The sequence below is a fragment of the Eretmochelys imbricata genome, chromosome 7, assembly GCF_965152235.1.
Source record: "Eretmochelys imbricata isolate rEreImb1 chromosome 7, rEreImb1.hap1, whole genome shotgun sequence".
NCBI classification, from domain to species: domain Eukaryota; kingdom Metazoa; phylum Chordata; order Testudines; family Cheloniidae; genus Eretmochelys; species Eretmochelys imbricata.
The window spans coordinates 33,551,076-33,572,925 of NC_135578.1; the positions used below are offsets into that span (position 1 = coordinate 33,551,076).

The 21,850-nt window shown below is 53.0% G+C and overlaps 2 protein-coding genes and 1 long non-coding RNA gene across 5 annotated transcripts in view; 1 reads left to right on the top strand and 2 right to left on the bottom strand.

Annotated features, from left to right (window-relative positions):
* Positions 1 to 1,950: 1,950 nt before the first annotated feature.
* RCE1 (Ras converting CAAX endopeptidase 1) lies at positions 1,951 to 10,030 on the top strand. Of its 3 annotated transcripts, none has more exons than XM_077822166.1 (9): positions 1,951 to 2,313; positions 2,512 to 2,541; positions 5,160 to 5,262; positions 5,953 to 6,036; positions 6,576 to 6,654; positions 7,217 to 7,384; positions 8,029 to 8,100; positions 9,160 to 9,222; positions 9,703 to 10,030. In XM_077822166.1, the coding sequence occupies exons 1-9, from the start codon at positions 2,027 to 2,029 to the stop codon at positions 9,930 to 9,932; spliced, it is 1,116 nt and encodes a 371-aa protein (XP_077678292.1). In that variant the 5' UTR covers positions 1,951 to 2,026; the 3' UTR covers positions 9,933 to 10,030. The 3 variants fall into 3 exon arrangements, with proteins under 3 accessions (XP_077678292.1, XP_077678291.1, XP_077678290.1); XM_077822164.1 differs by lacking the exon at positions 2,512 to 2,541 and adding an exon at positions 3,612 to 3,699 and having other exon boundaries at positions 2,067 to 2,302; XM_077822165.1 differs by lacking the exon at positions 2,512 to 2,541 and having other exon boundaries at positions 2,035 to 2,302.
* Positions 8,850 to 11,044, bottom strand: LOC144267831 (uncharacterized). The gene is made up of 2 exons (XR_013346674.1): positions 10,868 to 11,044; positions 8,850 to 10,388 (listed from the first exon to the last, which is right to left on the bottom strand). It is a non-coding gene; the product is annotated as an uncharacterized LOC144267831 (long non-coding RNA).
* Positions 11,045 to 15,372: 4,328 nt separating this feature from the next.
* ACTN3 (actinin alpha 3) overlaps positions 15,373 to 21,850 on the bottom strand; it is a 30,392-nt gene continuing 23,914 nt past the window's right edge. The window contains exons 17-21 of the mRNA XM_077821066.1: positions 18,292 to 18,471; positions 17,891 to 18,037; positions 17,131 to 17,196; positions 16,822 to 16,980; positions 15,373 to 15,964 (exon numbers count right to left, since the gene is read on the bottom strand). Coding sequence (XP_077677192.1) covers positions 15,806 to 15,964; positions 16,822 to 16,980; positions 17,131 to 17,196; positions 17,891 to 18,037; positions 18,292 to 18,471 — 711 coding nt within the window. The 3' untranslated portion in view covers positions 15,373 to 15,805. The remainder of the gene's footprint in view (positions 15,965 to 16,821; positions 16,981 to 17,130; positions 17,197 to 17,890; positions 18,038 to 18,291; positions 18,472 to 21,850) is intronic.

Consider the following 21,850-nt stretch of genomic DNA (forward strand, 5'->3'; position numbering starts at 1 on the left):
GATTTCTAAAGATGGCTACTGCACTCGACCCAAAGTTTAAGAATCTGAAGTGCCTTCCAAAATCTGAGAGAGATGAGGTGTGCAGCATGCTTTCAGAAGTCTTAAAAGAGCAACATTCCAATGAAAGAACTACAGAACCCGAACCACGAAAAAAGAAAATCAACCATCTGCTAGTGGCATCTGACTCAGATGATGAAAATGAACATGCGTTGGTCCACACTGCTTTGGATTGTTATCAAGCAGAACCCATCATTAACATAGACGCATGTTCCCTGGAATGGTGGTTGAAGCATGAAGGGACATATGAATCTTTAGCACATCTGGCATGTAAATATCTTGCAACGCCAGCTACAAAAGTGCCATGAGAATGCCTGTTCTCACTTTCAGGTGACATTGTAAACAAGAAATGGGCAGCATTATCTCCTGCAAATGTAAACAAACTTGTTTGTTTGAGCAATTGGCTGAACAAGAAGTAGGACTGAATAGACTTGCAGACTCTAAAATTGTACATTGTTTTGTTTTTGAATGCAGTTTTTTATTACATAATTCTACATTTGTAAGTTCAGTACTTGTATTAGGTGAATTGAATAATACGATTTCTTTTGTTTCTTTGTACAGTGCAAATACTTATAATCAAAAATAAAGTGAGCACTGTACACTGTATTCTGTGTTGTAATTGAAATCAGTATATTTGAAAATGTAAAAAACATCCAAAAATATTTAAATAAATGGTATTCTATTATTGTTTAACAGTGCGATTAGTCACAATTTTTTTAATTGCGTGATTAATCGCAATTAATTTTTAATGACTTGATAGCCCTATTGGTGACCCCTAGTTCTTGTGTTATGAGAAGGAGTAAGTAACACTTCCTTATCTACTTTCTCCACATCAGTCATGATTTTATAAACGTGTATCATATCCCCCCTTAGTCGTCTCTTTTCCAAACTGAAAAGTCCCAGTCTTATTAATCTCTCCCAGTTTTCTTAATCTCTTATTAATCTTCAGCCATTCCATACCCCTAATCCTTTTTGTTGCCCTTTTCTGAACCTTTTCCAATTCTAATATATCTTTTTTGAGATGGGGCGACCACATTTGCATGCAGTATTCAAGATGTGGGCATACCATGGATTTATAAAGAGGCAATATATTTTCTGTCTTATTATCTATCCCTTTCTTAATGATTCCCATCATTAGTGGGGGAAGCAGCCCAGGAGAGTGATCCAGGGGTGCTGTGGAATGGGGATAGGGGTGACCAGGGAGAGCTGTGGAGGCAGTGTGGGGACAGGAGTGACCAGGGAGTGCTGAAGGGTTGTAAGAGAAGGGAATGATCAGAGAGTGCTGGGGACTTGCGATGGGCAGTGTGTGTGATCAGGGAGTACCGAGGGGTAGTCGGGTGTGTGTGTGTGACTGGGGAATGATGGGGGGATGACCGAGGAGTGCTGGGAGGTAAGGGGGGAGTGAGTGGGGAGTGCTGGGGGGTAATGGGGGTGACTGGGGGGGTTATGGGGAAATGATTGGGGTAATGGGGGTTGACCAGGAGTGCTGGGAAGGTGACTGGGGAGTGCTGGGGGTGTAATGGGGGGTGACTGGGGGGTAATGGGGGGTGACCAGGAGTGCTGGGGAAGTGACTGGGGAGTGCTGGGGGTGTAATGGGGGGTGACTGGGGGTGTAAGGAGGAGGTGATGGGAGATGCTGGAGGTGTAATGGGGAGGTGACTGGGAAGGGCTGGGGGCTAATGGGGGGTGACTGGGAAGGGCTGGGGAGTAGTGGGGGGCACCAGGAGTGCTGGGGGAAAAGCGAGGGTGACCGGGGCGGGCTGGGGGAGTAGTGAGGAAGGGGGTGCCCGGGGAGGGTTAGGGAGTAGCCGGGAGGAGAGGGGTGACTGGGAAGAGCTGGAGGAGGCGGGGAGGCCGGAGGCGGTATCGGGGACGCGGGTGACCGGTCGGGCCCGCGGGCAGATCCCCGGGGCGCTGGGGAGGTCCCGGCTCTCCCGTGACGGGGCGCGGAGCCCAGGCCGCGGGCGCTATGGGGGTGTCTCGGCCCGTCCCGGTCCCTCCCTCGCTCCCGCCTCTCCCCGTCACGGGGGGCGGGCCGGGCCGGCCGGGCGATGTCGGCTGCAGCGGATGCGGCCGCGGCCGGGCCGGAGGCGCTGGGCCCGGCCAACTCCCCCTGGGTCTCCGCTGGCGGGCTGGCGCCGGGCCCCGGCTCCCCCGCGCTCTGCTGGGCCGCGCTGCTCGCCTGCCTCAGCCTGGCCTGCGCCTACGTGGGCAGCCTCTACGTGTGGAACAGCCACCTGCCCCGGTGAGTGCCCCCCCCCGGTACCAACCCACCTGCCCCGGTGAGTGCCCCACCCGGTACCAACCCACCTGCCCTGGGGAGTGACACCCCCCCCGCGAGCCACCTCCCCAGGGAATGACCCCCCCCGGTACTGACCCAGGCCTCCCGGTACCAACCCACCTGCCCCGGTGAGCGACCCCCCCCCGGTACCAACCCACCTGCCCTGGGGAGTGACCCCCCCCGGTACCAACCCACCTGCCCCGGTGAGTGCCCCCCCCGGTAGCAACCCACCTGCCCCAGGGAGTGACCCCCCCCGCGAGCCACCTCCCCGGGGAATGACCCCCCCCGGTACTGACCCAGGCCTCCCGGTACCAACCCACCTGTCCCGGTGAGCGACCCCCCCCCCCCCGGTACCAACCCACCTGCCCTGGGGAGTGACCCCCCCCGGTACCAACCCACCTGCTCCGGGGAGTGACACCCCCCCCCTCCGCAAGCCACCTGCCCCAGTGAGTGACCCCCCCCACCCCGGGGTACTGACCCAGCCCCTCTGGTACCAACCCACCTGACTTGGTGAATGATCCCCTCTCCCGATACCGACCTGCCACCCCTCGAGCCATCTCCCCAGGTGAATGACACCCTGCTCCCCAGTACTGAACCCCCCCCACCCCTGAGCCACCTGCCTTGCTGAGTGACACCTCCCCCCCCCGTGAATGACCTGCCCCAGCTCTCCCCCCCAGACACCTGCCCCGGTGACTGACACCCTGCTCTGTGGTACTGACTCAGTACCCTGGAACCACCTGCCCTGGAGAGTGACCTCCCCGGTACTGACTGGCCCAGTTAGCGGGAACCCTGGCATGTCCTGCCCAGTCACCTATCCAGGTGAGGAGGAGACTCTAGACCCACTTTGCCCCATACTCCTGGGATGCCCCCTGCCTCTCCAGCAACCCCAATGCCCTGGGACTTCCCAGGGCATTAATCAGATGAGAGGGGCATGTTACGCCCCCATAAATACAAACCAAACCTCAGCCTAATAATCTTTGTCTCTAGAATGTGTGTGTGTGTGGGGTGGGGGGGGTTGATGAGAGGAAGAGTGTGATCCCTGACCCACCCTGCAGCTTCTTCACCTTGGGTTGTTTCCAGCTCTGGGTGGGGAGTTAGTGGGTTAGAGTGTGAGGGGGAGGGAGTCAGGTTACCTGCTTGGGTTCTATTCCAAGTACTGTGAGGAGAATGATTAAAAGGGAGAGGGGTGGGAGGAGCCAGGACTCTTGGGTTCTATATATATATATATATATATAAAAATCTCTGAGACAAACAAGTTTATTTACATTTACAGGAGATAATGCGGCCCTCTTCTTATTTACAATGTCACCAGAAAGTGAGATCAGGCATTTGCATGGCACTTTTGTAGCTGACATTGCAAGGTATTTACATGCCAGATATGATAAAACCCAAGAGTCCTGGCTCCTCCCACCCCTCTCCCTTTTATATATATAAAATTGGTAGAAACATTTCTCTTGCTGTGAGGATTTTATAAAATGCAAATATTGGGTGCAGTGGGTGGGTCGTGGGGACATGATGCAAGCACATACACTACAATCATGACTGGGGGATAGAAAGCACCAGGTGCTGCTATTCACCCCTCATCATACACTGGCTGTTAGGAGGGTACAATGGAATTGGGAGGCAGCACATTCACAACTGATGAAAGGGATTGTTAAAAGATATTATCCAGTGCATAATCTGTGGAACTCACTGATTCATGATATCAAGGCCAAGAGTCAAGTGAACTTCAAGACATATTTAAAAAAGCAAGGTTCCTCTTAAATTCTCATGCATTTAAATTGAACACCTCTGACAGAACTGGGAATGGAACCCAGCAGGAGTTCTGACTCCCAGTGTTCTGCTCTAACCCTTCAAGAGGGATTAGGGAGAAATCTCCCTTATATGTTGCTGGTTATTGTTATGTGTATTGCAACAGTTACTGAGATCCCTCCCCCACCCCCCACTGGGCTTTGCACTGCACCGACATACAGTGAGAGACAGCCCTCTACCTAGATCTGGCCCCCTGTAGTATCTGCATTGCCCATAGGACATATTCAGATTGTGCAAAATCTTGGATATTACTTTTTTTTTTTTTAAAGAACCAATCTAGCCGTTGTGCTTCGTAGATTCATTGATTCTGAAGCTAGAAAGGACCACAGTTATGGCCCATTCTGACCCTCTACAGTAGCTAGGCCATCGCTTCTGGCTGGGAGAAACTGTCCAGTGCCTTAGAATGGAAACTCTTTGGGGCAGAGGGGCTGTCTCTTTCCTCCAAGTTTGTGCAGCGCAATGGAGTTCTGGTCCGTGACTGGACAATTCACATAATAATAATAATGGGAACTGACATAATGTTGCCTTCCTGAGTCTGCAGAGAGCCTGAAATGATGTCTGGAGGAGATATGAAGGCCTCAGTCCTCTATGGGAGACAAATGCCAGTGTTAACTGTTGCATGGCCAATAAGCAGATGGTATAGGAGAAGTTGTGGGAATTGGCAGGAAAATCATTAGATGTGAAGAGCCACAAAGATGGGGAAGAAGGAGGGAACTCCGGGAAGGAGGGTGGGGAAGGAAGAGAAATAAAGGCCAGTGGGGTATAGGGTGGGGGAATTCTGTCCCCAACATGAAATTGTCATTAACAGTGGGACCCGGCTCCCTCCCCCAAATGAGCTCGACGCCCCGGCTTACATCAAGACACACAGAGGGAAAAGCATAGCCCAAGCTCAGTGGGTTCGTGGCAGAGCCAGGAATAGAACCCAGGAGTCCTGAGGACCTAGCCCCTAGGCCGCACGACAGAGCGGCCTCCGTTCCTGTGCGCCCTGAAGGTTTGTCTCCATTTGCAGAGACCACCCGGCCGTGATCAAGCGGCGATTCACCAGCGTTCTGATCGTCTCCGGCCTCTCGCCACTCTTTGTCTGGCTCTGGAAGGAGCTGACAGGCATTAAGGTAAGATTGTCACCTGTTCCCTATCTCCTCCCTCCCCGATATCTGCAAGATGGGCTGCCTATGTGGGAGAGTAGTCATGTGACTCGTAGCAAGCTGGGACAGTCCTGGCTGATAAGGATAGTCACATGACACTTGTTTTGTGAGGGCCCCAAGGCCAGTATGTTGAAGTGTGGAGCCGGAGGCTGTCCCTCAAGCCCTGGGACTCCCTTGCAGCTAGCCTGGCCCTTCACATCGCCCCTCCTTCCTGGCTAATCCCATCAGGGAGAATCTTTTTAGTTAGTGCTGTGCCAGCCACTGCCTCACCCTCTGGGTCTGAGTATTGTATTACATGGGTGCTTGCACACCCTGATCAAGATCAGGAGCCCCAGTCATGCTGGGGACTGCACAGACCCCCCCCCAACCGAAATCAGGGCCCCATTGTGCCGGGTATTGCACAGGTACACAGTGAGAGACAGGCCCTGCCCCGAAGAACTCAACAGTCTAAACAGACACAGAGTGGAAGGGGAAACAAAGGCACTGAGAGGAGAAGGGACTAGCCCAAGGTCTCTGGCAGAGCTGGAATAGAAACCAGGAGCCCTGAGTGCCAGCCCCATGCACTAGTCACTGGGGTGCAGGAGGTGGCTGCAGGGCTGGGCCAGGGGGTGATGGCCTGCATGGTCCTGATCCACATGTGTCTTGTGTTTTGCTCAGCCAGGTATATCCCTGCTAGTTCTGCTGGGCTTCCGACTGGAGGGCATTGTGCCAGCGACTCTACTGCCCTTGTTGCTCACTATGGTATGTGTGGGGCTAATGCCCTAGGGCTGCCTTGCCCCAACCTGCTAGGCCCTGATAGAGGCTCTGCTGGGAGCAGGTGCCTGCTTTCTCTTGGGGGCCTATGGCTGGCCTGTCAAGCCGCCTTCTCTCCACCCCCGCTTGCTGTAGTGTGCCAGCAGACACAGAGATGCCAGGCTCAGTCGTCTGCTCTGTGCTGCTGCCCTCATTGCAGGGCATGGACTCCTCCATGGTGCGGATGTGGTGCAGGCTGCTTTGTCCTGACTTTGCTAGCAGACTGCGCATAGAAGAGCTGCCCTTCTGAGATCAGTCGGAAGGACTGTGACTCACTGAGCAAACAGGGCTTAATGGTGCTGATCTGAGATTTCCAAATTGTCCAGAGCCTTTAGGTGCCCATTAAAATGCCAGGGAACCAGGCACCCAGATCCTTTATGTGATGTTTAAACAATGGCTGTTGTCTCGGTGTGGGGACAGGACTGACAGCTGGGGTAAACCTGAATGCCAAAGGGGATGCTCACTCAGCACCTCCTTTTCTGTGCTAGGTCCTGTTCCTTGGGCCCCTCATTCAGCTCTCGATGGACTGTCCCTGGGACTGGGTTGATGGACTGAAGGTCATGTTTGGTAAGGCCTTGCTATTTAGATGATGGTAGCACGTAGGAACACAGACCGAAATCGTCTCCTCTCATGCTGCGTGCCAGGTGCTGCACGGACACAGTGAGAGACAGTCCCTGCCCTGAGGAGCTCACAGTCTAGCTAGACAAACGGTGGGAGGGGAAACTGGGGCATGGAGAGGGGAAGGGACTCACCTGAGGCCATTGGCAGAGCCAGGATTAGACCCCAAGAGTCCTGGCCTAGCTTGGAGTCTCTAGACCACGCTGCCTGTAACAGCAAGCTGCAGGGAGTGTTGGTGGTGAGCTAAGGGCACTAGTGGGCATAGGTCGGCAGAGCTCTGTGTCTCCTGGGAGCTGCTCAGAGCTAGTGGGAGTGCACAGGGACAAAGAAAGGGGTCCCATAGTCAGGGGAGGGGGCATCCTCAGCCTGGTCTGTGCTTTTTGTTCATATCTATTGAGATGAGATGCCCAAGCAGCACTGTGGAGGGGAGCTCTGTGCCAGGCCTCCACAGGACATTCCAGAGACTTCTAGCAGCGCCAGACACATAATGCTACCCCCCTTCTCCCTGCAGACCCCCACTTCTGGGTGCTGTGCCTGAGCGACATGCGCTGGCTCCGCAACCAGGTGATCGCACCCCTGACAGAGGAGCTGGTGTTCCGGGCCTGTATGCTGCCCATGCTTATCCCTTGCACCGGCCTGGGGCCAGCCATCTTCACCTGCCCGCTCTTCTTTGGTGTCGGTGAGTACCCAGCACTGCTCAGGCCCCCTGACTGAGCCGCCCCACGGTGTCCAACAGAGCTCCCTCCCCAGCTACTGCAAAGCATCCAGGCAGGGTCAACAGTATGGCTCTGAGCACAGCTTCCATCCCTCACCCCCAGGTTGCTGGGAGTGGTGGGGGCAGAGTCAGGGGGCATGTGACCTAGGCCCAGCATTGCTCCTTCCCATGTCACTCTTTCCCACCCCTCCTCTCTGTCTGTCTGCCTTCCTCTTCCTGTACCCAGTGGGACTGAGGGGTTTGCACTGATCCCCACCCCACCCCCTGAGCAGCTTGGCAAGGGAACAAGTATCTACCTCCTCCCATACAATGAGGGGAAGGCTGAGTTCCGCTTCTCTGCTCCCCTCCCCAGTCCCACTGAGCACAGAACAAGCCCTTCTGAGCTAGGGGTGTCTGCCTTGGGCACAGGAGCATGGATTAGAAGCCTCCGCCCTGTGCACAACTCCCTGCCTGGTGCCCATTAGGGGCCAGCATGCTCACAGAGATGGGGAGCAGGTGCAGGTGGGGTTGGTGCAAGCAGGGTTCTCCTCAGATCAGCTCCTGCCAGTGGAGGCTGGGGAGGGGGGCTGGGCTAGCCACAGGCATTGATGGACATTTCCCTCTTCCAGCTCACTTCCACCATGTTATTGAGCAGCTACGGTTCCGCCAGGGCAGCATAGCCAGCATCTTCCTGTCGGCAGGTAGGAAATGGTTGCTAGGGCAATGGTCCTGAACTAAGGACCCCTAGACCAGCACTATCTTAGCCTGCTCTGGGTGCAGCTGGTTGTGTGTGAACCTGTTAGCGTGTCCTCCTCATTACCAGGGATAGAGGTAGTTATGGTCAAACCCCTACCTAGAGCAATCACACACATCTAGCCAGCCCTGGAGCTCCCCTGGGCCTGTCTCTGGCTCTTGACTGAGGAGAATCCCCTCCCTCACCCTCACTCCCAGTCTGGCACCAATGATGTGTGCCTGTATCACTGGTGTGGAGATGCAGCCATCTCTGGGGAGGGGAATATGTATTGCCCCACTGTATTGGAGGCTGTTGGGTCAAAAGCACAATGAGAGCAGCACAAGTTGTCTGTGAAGGGTCTGGAGCGAGTTGGGGGTGGGGGAGGATGAACAGCAGCTTCCCTCCAGAACAGCTGGTGAAGTCCGGAGGGAAGCTGCCAATGGTGAGCAAGGCAGCAACAAACACCAGGAAAGAAGGGGATGCAGTAAGTGGGAAGCCAGTGGATACAACCCCAGTGATTGAGTTCCATCATCAAAGGGGAGCTAGTAACAGAGCTGAAATAGCCACAAAAGGGTAATACCCAGAAAGAGGAAAAGTTAAGGGAAGACCAGTGAAGGAAATAGGCTTACTAAACATCCTTTAGACAAGGTAAAGTGACAGGAACAGAGACATTGGCAGAGGAGGGTTAATTGTTCAATCAGCCAAGAAGCCAACACATCAAGAAATACATGTCTTTATTGAAGCTGAAACTCAAAACAGCATGAAAGGGTGGGGTTTATGTTCTAGTCCATTGTATTTTCTAAATCAGAATTCTTTTGTTCATTAAATGTAAATTGTAATCTATAAAGTCAGTTTAATTAACATAATTGTAGTTAGTTTGGCCTCTCTCTGGATCCCTGATGGTGGGAAAAGATGTGGCAACTCTGTTTTAAGCACACACAGTTTTTTGCCACAAGTGATCAGTCGTGATACTGTATAAGGGAATTTCAGTGGCTCTCTTTCTAAAAGATTCTACTCTCTCCTGCAGCTTTCCAGTTCTCATACACAGCTGTCTTCGGGGCCTACACAGCATTCATCTTCATTAGGACAGGTCAGTGCTGCAGGTTGCCTTCCTGTGCAGACAGAGTTCCCTCCCCAGCCTGGCATGGAACCACCATCCATTTCTGTACCCTCTACCACAGGGGCTCTAGTGAGAGAAGACCAGATGCCTGTCTTGGAAAGAGTCCCTTCCCCTGTTTATGCCCAGTGTTCCTCCCTTATAACCAGTTGGGCTCCAGTTTAAGTTCCCTCTAAGCGCTGCAGCGAGAGAGGGCTGGGGGGGTTGCCTCTCCCCCAGGGCAGCCTGCACCCCAAACTCCCCCCCACCAACCTTGTGTCACACATCACCTCCATATTGGTGCACATAAAACAAAATTCATTCTGCCCATGGATGTAAAAAATTTGAGAGAACACTGGCTCCAGTCCCCCCAAAGTTGAGTCACAGAGCTGCTTCAGCTCATCTCTAGGGGTTTGAATACATGGTTGTAACACACTGTGGTTAAAAAAAAACTTGTTCTCTTCTCCCATCCAGGACACCTGATTGGCCCTGTGTTGTGCCACTCCTTCTGCAACTACATTGGCTTCCCTGCCATCTGTGCTGTCCTGGAGCATCCCCAGCGCCTCACTGTTGTCATCTTCTATGTGCTGGGCATGGTGCTCTTCCTCCTGCTCCTGCTCCCCATGACTGACCCAGCTTTCTTTGGAGACATCCCTATTTGCTCTCTGCCTGCAGCCAGCTCCGGCTTCTCTGTGTGTTCCTGACATCTGGGGCACGGGTTTCAGACCCGACAACACCCCCTGCACCCTCCCACTGAGAGCAAGAGATATATTTTTTTATTATTAAAGTACTTTGGAAGGTGTGCTAACTTGTCTTTCTTCTACTGATTTTGGGGGCTGCTCCAGCCATGGATAACTTATCATTTAAATCAGCTTCTGTACCAAATGACTGGAGGATAGCCAATGTGACACCAATTTTTAAAAAGGGCTCCAGAGATGATCCTGGCAATTACAGCTTGGTAAGCCTGACTTCAGTACTGGACAAACCATAGTAAAAAACAAAATTGTCAGACACATCCATGAACAGAATTCACTGGGGAAGAGTCAATCAAGAAGCATGTGGACAAAAGGGATCCAGTGCACTTACATTTTCTGAAAGCCTTTTTAAGCAAGGTAAACTGTCCTGGGATATGGTGGGAAGGTCCTGCCGTGGATCAGTAACTGATTTAAAAGATGGGAATAAATGGTCAATTTTTGGAATGGAGAGAGGTAGAGTGGTCCGTCCCTGTCCCCCCACAGGGAACCACCTATTCATATGAGCTACAAAAGGATCTTTCAAAATAATCCCAGCTATGTATATAGAATGGGCGTGGGGGGCTGGAAATAACATTAACAGGCAGAAGGTTTAAAAGGAAGCCTGGACTAGACCCCGCATGGCCAGTAGACCCTCACTTAGCAGCAACCTCATCATGCAGGTTTCCGTAACTCTACCCGCCCACCACCTTAGGGTGGGTCTTTCAAAAGTTTACACCCGACCACGGTTAATACAGCCTGAAAGTAGCGTGCAGACGGCAAGTTCGTAGTTCGGACTCTGCGGTCTCGTTGCCCCGCCCAGTAAAGCCAACAGGCAGCGACTTAGCGCCTGCCGCGCTGGGGCTGAGTCTCACGGCTCTGCCCTTCCCCCTGCCAGCGCCCCTCACCCCAGCCGGGCTTCAGACGGAGCAAAGCAGCGCCTCTGCGTAACGTAGCTGGGCCTCGGCTGCCCGCGAGCCTGTGAGCGCCACGGCCACGCACCGCCCGCGACTGGGGTCGGGCTCCCTTGCAGCAGCCGCCGGGCCCCGGGGAAGGCGGCGCGCGCGCTCTGCGCTGCTCTCTCTTTTCGCTCCGGAAACGCCTCCGCTGGCTCGCGCGTAGGCCGGTTGCTTCCGGGCTACGCCGCCGACCCGGCCAATACGAGCTAAGCCCCGCCCCCCGCCCCCAAGGGGGCGGAGACTGCGCGTGCATCATGACGCATGCGCAGCTTCTCTGGAGGGTGCTTGGTCCTGTGCCTGCCCCCAGCCAAGTGGTTACTATATTAGGGGCCACTAGGGGGCAGCAAAGGGGCTAACGCCCGTGCTCTCTTGGGCCCTGTGGAGGGGAGAGGCAGATCTCTGTGTGGGGCACGATCAGGGATCCTACCTCCCTCTGTAGCAGGGAGCTCTGCTTAGGAGCAAGTGGTGCTGTTGTAGGAGAGGGGCACAGAGCCTAGTAGCTGCTGCTAGTGTTCTAGGAGGTGCTAAGTAAAAGCTTACACATGGGGGAATCCCTCTGTAGGGGCCTGCACTTTGGACAGGGGAGGTGATGCCTGGATATGGGTGGCTCATTAACAGTCTCTCTCTCCTGCTGCACCAGCTTGTTTTGCCACCATGCAGGAACATTTCCACTCTCACTGGCAGCATCGCCAACAGGCTCTGCTGTGTCCACACACACCCACCCCTGCAACAAAAATCATGCCTGGTGTGGAGAAAGCAAATAAAGTGTTATTAACCCTTCACCCAACACACAGACCAGGGGTCACCCAATGACTAGGCAGCTGGCTTAAAACAAACATAAGGAAGCACATCACACAAGGCACAGTCAGCATGTGGAACTCATTGCCAGGATTGTTGTAAAGGCCAAAAGTATAACTACCCGGCTTCAAAAAAGAATTAGCTGAGTTCATGGAGGATAGGTTCCTCAATAGCTAGTAGCCAAGATGGTCAGGGATGCAACCCCATGCTCTGATTGTCCCTAAACCGTTAACTGCCAAAAACTGGGACTACAGGGGATGGCTCATTTGATAAATTGCCCTGTTATGTTTATTGGCTCTGAAACATCTGGCACCAGCCACTGCTGCAAACCAGGATAATGGGCTAGATGGACCATTGGTCTGAGCCAGTATGGCTGTTCTCATGTCCTAGTGGGGGAAGCTGGATCCTAGTGGATTAGAATCAGCAAGGCAAAGATTTCTGACCCAAAGAGGCTTGAGTCTCCTGCAAAGGCCAAGCAGGGCCAGCAGCTAGGAGCAGATGTTGGACAAATCCACACTGGGAACAAGAGGCAGATGTTTAGCAGGAAGCATGAATCCTCAGTGGGGCAGCTCCCCTTGGGGCCAAGTTAGGGTGGGGAGATATGTTTCATTCCTTGGGGGCTTTACATGCAGGCCAGATGGCTCAAAAAGCCATGCTCTGGCTCCACCACCAGATCGGAGCTGGGGACAGGAGTGACTGTGGGGATCCTCTGGCCTCAGGACCTGCAGGGAGTCTGGCTGGGGACTCAGAACAGGTCCCTCTGGCCTTAGAATCCCTCCCCACACTAGCAACAAACAGCCCCAGTGTGTGGGAGCTCAGAAATGTACAAGATCTTCTGGTTTCACTAATTGCATCCCCTGACTTTTCACTGCTTTGACACTCATTCATCTAGCAGCAGTCTTGTAGCACTAGGGCCACTCCCTATCCAGTACATGCCACCCCACCCCCAGTGTGGTAATGATCAAACATAACACGTCCCAGGGGAGGTATTGGCTTAATTTTACCAGCAGAGATAACAATGTCTACACTACCACGGTAAGTCGACCTACACTACACAACTCCAGCTACGTGAACAACATAGCTGGACTCGACATACCTTAGGTCGAGTTACCGCAGGGCCTACACTGCGGGAGTCGACAGGAGAAACTCTCCCATCGACTTACCTTACTCTTCTCACTGGGATAGAGTACAGGGGTCGACTGGAGAGCAATCTGCTGTTGATTTGGCAGGACTTCACTAAACCTGCTAAATCAACCCTGGTGGATCAATCCCGGCTGTAGTGTAAATGGTGGGTGGCTTCCCCAGGATTACACGGGGATGAGGAATAGAGCCCAGGAATCCTGTCTGCCCTTTTCTAAGCACTAGACAAACCTCCCCCGCCCAGAGCTGGGGCTAGAAGCCAGGAATCCTAACTGCCAGTCATACCACAGCAACAAAAGGATTTAAAAAGCCCCCTTCCCCCACCCCAAGGCAGCCACAATACAAAACACTCAAGTCACCAAAACCTTAATTAACAGGGAAAAAATTCTTAAGGCCCAGCCTGCCTGACTCTCTGCCACATGCACCTCAAGGAAGCACACTGACAAATGGCTTAATACCACATACACAGGGGCATTTATAAAAGGCTCCTTTCCCATCATGCTCAGCAGCAGGGGTAAGCCCACCCCACTTGCCCCTGATGGGCAGAGAACTAGCCAATCACTGCAGCTTTTGAGTATTTTTCCCACTTTGCCAGGCTTTCCTTCACCTGGAGGTACATCTGTTTGGTCATAGTGACAGAGCGCACAGAAATTCCTCCCCCTCCATCCTCAGCACCCTCTGAAGAGATGGGTTATGCCAGGAGCCATCGATTCATGGCATTAGGCTCCAGGCAGGGAGCTGGGAGCAACAGAAGCCCCAAGCCCTGCAGGGAACGACTCACCCAAGGCCGCACAGAGCTGGGGGTAGAACCCAAGCCTCCTAACTCCCTGATACTGTAATCCACTAGATTCACACACACACCTTATGAGCCAGGACTCCTGGGTGCTATCCCAGCTTTGGGGGGGGTCCTTTTTGGGCAGACACCCCCACCCTCACACACACTGGTTAACCACCACCAGATATGGCAAACAAGTGACATTTTACCCCCACATAAAGCACTAAGCTTCTTGGCTTTACTTTCACAGCCCTTCACAGCCTAGCCCCAGCCAATCTATCATCTCCCATTTGCTATAGAGATGCAACAGCCACCTGCCATCAGCCCGTGACACTGGCCTCCATTGCCGACTCATTACATTTCCAATCAAGCCCCTTGGTGCTTTCTCCTGCACTACCCCACCCACTTGGGAGGAGCTCCCTGTAAACATCCACGTCACCTCCTGAGCCTCCTGCCAATCCCGTCGCAAAACTCTCCTTTGCCACAACCTCTGCAGAAAACTTGACACTGCTCAGGCTGCTGGTGCAGAGCTCACGGCCTCTCCTGCTGACCAGAGTTGTCTGGTTCCTTGTGCTCCCCTGTCTGGCCAGCTCCACCTGTTGACCCTTGTAGTAGGCTGATGGCGCTCTGGGGGCAGGGACTGCCTGGCTGGTCTGTGTTTGTACAGCACCTGGCAGAATGGGGTCCATGACTGCAGCTCGTAGGCCCCACTGCAATACCCTCATTAATAACGATGACTTTATTTTTCTTGGGGATTTCGGGCTTCAATCTCTAGGAATTAAGCAGAAGACACCTAGACCCAGAGCTACAAAGACATCAAGATGCCTAACTCCCACAGACCCTAGACCTCATCCCACCCTTCCATCCCCCAGTAATAGGCTTTATTCTCTTCTCTGGTCTTGTCTTCACTGAGTCTTAGACCAGCCTCCGAGAGAACTGGAGCTCCTACTAGGGGTGCAATAAGCGACACAACCAGCATCTGTCCCAGTGGGTTTGCTCAACCTCGCCCCAAGGGGAGAGCTGTGTGAGCAGTGGAGTGTTGGTTTTGGTAGGGTTTTTATAGCACACGCCGCTCTGTGTTTATATTGGCGAAGGCTGGCCGGAGACGCCCACCAGCATGGAGGCTGACAGGTGAGGAATCACGGGACGTGGAGGGTTTGATCTCCCAGTTTCTTCACATTTGTAATGGCAGGTGGCTGCCAGTCCCCATGCCCCGGGGCAGCAGAGTTCAAAACTTTTCCCAGGAGGAGCCCTGCAGAAGGGCAAGTTACACTGTGGCTGGCTGGAGAGCTGCTCACACCAGTACAGGTACATTTGCACCCACACTGGCTCGTGGGCACCTCACCCACCAGTGCTGTGGCCAAATGGACTCACTCAGACCCTTCTGCAAGACAGGTACCACCTTTGCCCAGCAGTGCTTGTAAAACACCTGGGAACCTGAGAATGGCACCGCTCTGCTCACCCCCTGCCCCGTACGCACTGATTCTGCCCCACACACATGCACACACAGTACGGATCCTCTCCAGCCCAGGGGGCAAAGCCTCTCTCACACGCACTGTACAGAAGCCAGGTGGTTGGTGGGTCTCTCTGTTATGTTTCATTTATTAGCGGGTGTAAGGAGCACACCTGGCCCAGCCCGACCTGGCTCTGCTCCCCAGCTCCTCCCAGCCCCGTTCCTTGCACCCCACCCCCAGCGCACAGCTCCCTGCACAGGAGCCAAGGGACCCCTCGACGGCGCAGCTAGCCCCCTAGCTGGGGACAGACATGCCGAGAACTGGCCCCACCTCCTTCATTTCTGAGGCATTGAGGGGGAAGTTTGGGGTTCAAAGCACAAGGCCTGCACCCCTAGAGGGGGAAAGGAGGCGCTGAGACTGGGGGACGAGAGGGGCTGATCCAGGCTGGGGAAGCAGGCATCTACTTGGGCAGCAGCAAAGACACAGAGCTGAGGCGGCTCCTAGCTGGAGCTGGGCTTTGGGGAGGACTGGGGGCAAGACGTGGGGGATAGAGGGTCCTAGCCCAGACAGATCCCCATCCATCTGTCCAGGCCGCGTGGGGCTCCACAGTGTCGTCGTTCCATGGGGCAGGGGGTGGGAATCCAGGGCAGGTTCCCCCCACCGATCTGGGGAAGGGGTGTTGATCCTGTGAGGTGCAGCGGGGGGCTCCCAGTGTGGGGGTTACAGGTCGCTCTCCCCGTACAGGGCGCTGGAGAAGGAGACGTAGTCCAATGCGCCCGACACTGTGTCAGCCCCGCTGTACTTTGTCATGCGGCTGATGCAATACTCGGCCTGCTCCGGGGGCAGCTCCCGCCGTAGCTCCTCCACAGTGATGTAGTTCTGAAAGGTGGGAGGGGAGACGGTTAGAGGGGCAGAAGCCCAGCCCCCCGCCCCTGCCCAACAGGGGCTCTGCTGCTGCTAGCGGACCCCAGGCCCTGGCTAGCCTAGGGAGACGAGCACGGGTCTGTGGGGCCCATTTGGGCCTGCACTGCCCACACTCCCTGCTCTAGCACAGTCTGTCCCAGGGACTTGCCGCAGGGCCACCCCCACCGGTGCCACCTGGCTACGCAGGGTCTAACTCAGTGGTTCTCAAACTGTGGGTCGGGACCCCAAAGTGGGTCACAACCAGAGCCAAAGCTCAAGCCCAACTGCCTGGGACTGAAGCCCTTGGGCTTTGCCCCCCCGGGGCAGTGGGACTCAGGCAGGTTCAGGCTTTGGTCCTCCCTCCTGGGGTCGTGTAGTAATTTTTTGTTGTCAGAAAGTGGTCACGGTGCAATGAAGTTTGAGAACCCCTCATCTAACTACATGGGCAGGTGGCCCGGATGCTCTGAGAGCCTGATGCTGCTGCATCCAAACCTGGGGAGGGGGGAACCCTCCTGAACCACAGCCTGTGACTCAGGGTCCTCAACAGGCATGGGGTGGGGGCACGTCACTAGGGGCCAGTGGAGGCGGAGTGGAATAAAACCTGCCCTCCACATATCTTCACAGCAAACAAGAGACCCAAGGGAAACCGCAGCAGACCCATGGGAGCTGGCTCAGTGTGACCTAGAGGCTACCAATCCCAGCATGCCCTGCAGCAAGCCCAGCCACATGCCCTTCATCAGCTGCTACCCCACAGGCCCCAGTGGTTGAGGAAGACACTCCCAGCCCAGCAGAGCCCTCCGAGGGGTCTGGGTGGAGGACCTGGCTGGACTGACCTTGTCTGATGCCAGGATCTTGAAGGAGGCCACGACCTGCTCAGCCGTGTCGGTCTCGGCCGTCTCACGGGTCATGAAGTCGATGAAGGCCTGGAACGTCACCACGCCCGTGCTGTTGGGATCCACCAGCGTCATGATCCGGGCAAACTCCACCTCGCCCTGGGGGAGAGGAATGGGGGTGAGGCTGGGGCTGCACTGAGTTAGGCTCGGGGTTGAGCCCAGTGTGGCACTAGGGGGCGCTGTGCTGCAAAGAGTGGGGCATGGGCTCAGTTCAGCCAGTACTGGCTCCCCTGTGTGGGGGTCTCTTACCAGGTCATAGCCCATGGAGATGAGGCAGGCGCGGAAGTCGTCAGGGTCCATCATCCCGTTCCTCTTCTGTGGCAGGAGGCAGGGAGGGAAGAGAAGACGTCAGGCCAGGAATGTGACCCTAGGGACCAGACCTGCCTGGCATGGGTGCAGCCCAGGCAGTTTGAGCTCCTGCTGCCAGTGAGTCCCTCCCGAAGCCCCACAGGGACCTCCACTAGGGTGCAGAGCTCCACTTCTATGAGCCATTCATGCCCCCACACCACACTCAGGCTGTGTCAGGATTGAGGGGCATCGGCAGAGCTGTGGGGCGGGGGAAGCCCAGGGCTGGGATAGCAGAGAGCTGTGGGTTGGGACTACGAGGCACCGGCAAAGCTGGCTGTGGGCGGCAGTGGTGGGGAGTCGGGTTACCTAGATGGGAGACAGCTGGTTATCGGGAAAGGTTATCAACGGGGCTGAGCTATCTGGGCAAGGGTGGAGTTATCGAGGATGGTTCTCTATGGGGCGGAGCTATCCAAGCACGGGCAGGGTTATTGATGGGGAAGGGCTATTTAGGCAGGGTTGGGGTTGGGTTATTGATGGGGGCAGGGCTATCCAGGCAGGGGCGGGTTTATTGATGGGGGCAGGGCTATCCAGGCAGGGGCGGGTTTATTGATGGTGGCAGGGCTATCCAGGCAGGGGCAGGGTTATTGGGGTTGGGTTATTCATGGAGAAGGGCTATCTAGGAGGGGGCGGGGTCATCAGGATGCAGGGGGCCGTGTCTCACCCGGTCAAAGTGGTTAAAGGATGCCCGGAACTCGTTCATCTGCTCCTGGCTGATGCCCTTGGCATCGCGGGTCAGGATCTGGTTCTCCACCTCATTGATGGTTCGGGCGATCGTTGTCAGCAGCTGCTCCCAGCCCACCCGGATGTGCTGTGGGAACAGAAGAGGAGATCACAGCACCTGGGGGATCATCTGCCATCACTCCTGTTCCCCATGCACAAAGCACAACCACGTGTCCCCCAATGAGTCACGACAACCTGCCCCTCCAAACCCCTCCCCTGAGACCCTCTGTCCCCTCAGAGCACCCTTAGCCATCCCCTCCCCCCGAGAGCCCCTGTCAGCCCCTGATCCCTGCTTGGAGAGCCGCCCCTCAGGGAGCCCCACAGCCCCATCTGGCCTCTCACCTCCATGGTGTAGCTGGTGTGCTTGTTGTCAAAGACCAGGGCCTCCTGGATGAGCTGGTGGTCACCCTCCAGCTTGTCTATGTTGGCCTTGTAGTTAATGATGTTCTGCTCCTGCTGCTTGAGATGGTTCATCTGGTCCTCGAGGGAGCCGCTGATGTCCACTGAGATGTGCCCAATCTCCTGTGGGGGGCAGCAGGCTATCACTGGGTGAGGACACTGTGCCCTGCTCTCCTTACTGAGCCCCACGCCCCTCCCAGAGCTGGGAGTGAACCCAGGAGTCCTGGCTCCCTGCTTCCCACTCCCCAGCTCTAAGCATTATAGATTCATAGAATCATAAGATTGGAAGGGAACTCGAGTGGTCACCTACTCCAGTACCCTGTACTCCATCAGGACTAAGTAAAACAGGATCATCCCTGACAGGTGTGTGTCTAACCAGCTCTCAAAAACCTCCAATGATGGAGATTCCACAACCTCCCTAAGCAATTTATTCTAGTGCTTAACCACCCTGATAGTTAGGGATGTCCAACCTAAACTTCCCTGGCTGCAATTTAAGCCTATTGCTTCTTGTCCTATCCTCAGCGATTAAGAACAATTCTTCTCCCTCCTCCTTGTAACAATCTTTTATGTACTTGAAAACTGTTATGTCCCCTCTCAGTCTTCTCTTCTCCAGACTAAACAAACCCAATTTTTTCTATCTTCCCTCATAAGTCATGTTTTCTAGACATTTAATCATTTTTGACAGGTTTCAGAGTAACAGCCGTGTTAGTCTGTATTCGCAAAAAGAAAAGGACTACTTGGTTAGTCTCTAAGGTGCCACAAGTACTCCTTTTCTTTTAATCATTTTTGTCACTCTTCTCAAGACTTTCTCCAATTTGTCCACATCGTTCCTGAAATGTGACGCCCAGAACTTGACACAATACTCCAGTTGAGGCCTAATCAGCACGGAGTAGATCGGAATAATTACTTCTTATGTCTTGCTTACAACACTCCTGTTAATATATCCCAGAAGAATGTTTGCCTTTTTTGCAAGTGTTACATTGTTGACTCATATTTAGCTTGGGATCTACTATGACCCCCAGATCCATTTCCGCAGTACTCCTTCTGAGGCAGTCATTTCCCATTTTGTATGTGTGCAATGATTGTTCCCTCCTAAGTGGAGTACTTTGCATTTGTCCTTATTGAATTTCATCCCATTTACTTCAGACCATTTCTCCAGTTTGTCCAGATCATTTTGAATTTCAATCCTATCCTCCAAAGCACTTGCAACCCCTCTCCAGCTTGGTATCGTGCACAAACTTTATAAGTGTACTCTCTATGCCATTATCTAAATCATTGATGAAGATATTGAACAGAACCGGACCCAGACCTGATCCCTGCAGTTCCCCACTCATTATGTCCTTCCAGCCTGACTGTGAACCACTGATAACTACTCTCTGGGAACGGTTTTCCAACCAGTTATGCACCCACCTTATAGTTAGGGCCCTACCAAATTCATGGTCCAATCGGTCAATTTCACGGTCATAAGATTTTAAAAATCGTAAATGTCATGATTTCAGATATTTAAATCTGAAATTTCACGGTGTTGTAACAGTAGAGGTCGTGACCCAAAAGGGAGCTGTGGCAGGGTTGCAGGGTTATTGTTGGGGGTCACAGTATTGCCACCCTTACTTCTGTGCTGCTGCTGGCAGGATGCTGCCTTCAGAGGTAGGCACCTGGCCAGCAGCCTCTGCTCTCCGGCCACCCAGCTCTGAAGGCAGCACAGAAGTAAGGGTGGCAATACTGCGACCCCCCCTACAATAACTTTGCAACCCCCCACAATCCCCTTTTGGGTCAGGCCCCCCAGTTTGAGAAATGCTGGTCTCCCCCATGAAATCTGTATCGCACAGGGTAAAAGTACACAAAAGACCAGATTTCATGGGGGAGACCAGATTTCACGGTCCATGATGTGTTTTTCATGGCCGTGAATTTGGTAGGGACCTACTTATACTAGCTCCATCTAGGTTGTATTTTCCTAGTTTGTTTATGAGAAGGTCATGCGAGACAGTATCAAAAGCCTTACTAAAGTCAATATATATCACGTCTACCGCTTCTCCCTATCCACAAGTCTTGTTACCCTTGTCAAAGAAAGCTATTATGTTGGTTCTGAGGAACTGATCTGAGGAACTGTCCCAGACTGAGGTATCATTAGAGGAGGTTTTGGAACAAATTGATAAATTAAACAGCAATAAGTCACCAGGACCAGATGGTATTCACCCAAGAGTTCTGAAGGAACTCAAACGTGAAGTTGCAGAACTACTAACTGTAGACTGTAACCTATTATTTAAATCAGCTTCTGTACCAGATGACTGGAGAATAGCTAATGTGACACCAATTTTTAAAAAGGGCTCCAGAGGTGATCCCAGCAATTACAGGCCTGTAAGCCTGACTTCAGTACCAGGGAAACTGGTTGAAACTATAATAAATAACAATATTGTCAGACATATATATGAACATAATTTTTTGAGGAAGAGTCAACATGGTTTTAGTAAAGGGAAATCATGCCTCACCAATCTACTAGAATTCTTTGAGGGGGTCAACAACATGTGGACCAAGGGGATCCAGTGGATATAGTGTACTTAGATTTTCAGAAAGCTTTTGACAAGGTCCCTCACCAAAGGTTCTTACGCAAAGTAAGCTGCCACGAAATAAGAGAGAAGGTGCTCTCATGGATTGGTAACTGGTCAAAAGATAGGAAACAAAGGGTAGGTATAAATGATCAGTTTTCAGAATGGAGAGAGGTAAATAGTGGTGCCCCCCAGGAGTCTGTTCTGGGACTAGTCCTATTCAACATATTCATAAATGATCTGGAAAAAGGGGTAAACAGTGAGGTGGCAAAATTTGCAGATGATACAAAATTACTAAAGATAGTTAAGACCCAAGCAGACTGCGAAGAGCTACAAAAGGATCTCTCAAAACTGGGTGATTGGGCAAAAAAATGACAGATGAAATTTAATGTTGATAAATGCAAAGTAATGCACATTATGCTTTCCAATCCCAACTATACATATAAAATGATGGGGTCTAAATTAGCTGTTACCATTCAAGAAAGAGATCTTGGAGTCATTGTGGATAGTTCTCTGAAAACATCCACTCAATGTGCAGTGGCAGTCAAAAAAGCAAACAGAATGCTGGGAATAATTAAGAAAGGGTGATATTAGGACAGAAAATATCATGTTGCCTCTATATAAATCCATGGTACGCCCACATCTTGAATACTGTGTGCAGATGTGGTCGCTCCGTCTCAAAAAAGATATATTGGAACTGGAAAAGGTTCAGAAGAGGGCAACAAAAATGATTAGGGGTATGGAACGGCTTCCGTATGAGGAGAGATTAATAAAACTGGGACTTTTCAGCTTGGAAAAGAGACGTCTAAGGGCAGATATGATTAAGGTCTATAAAATCATGACTGGTGTAGAGAAAGTAGATAAGGAAGTGTTGTGTACTACTTCTCATAACACAAGAACTAGGGGTCACCAAATGAAATTAACAGACAGCAGGTTTAAAACAAATAAAAGGAAGT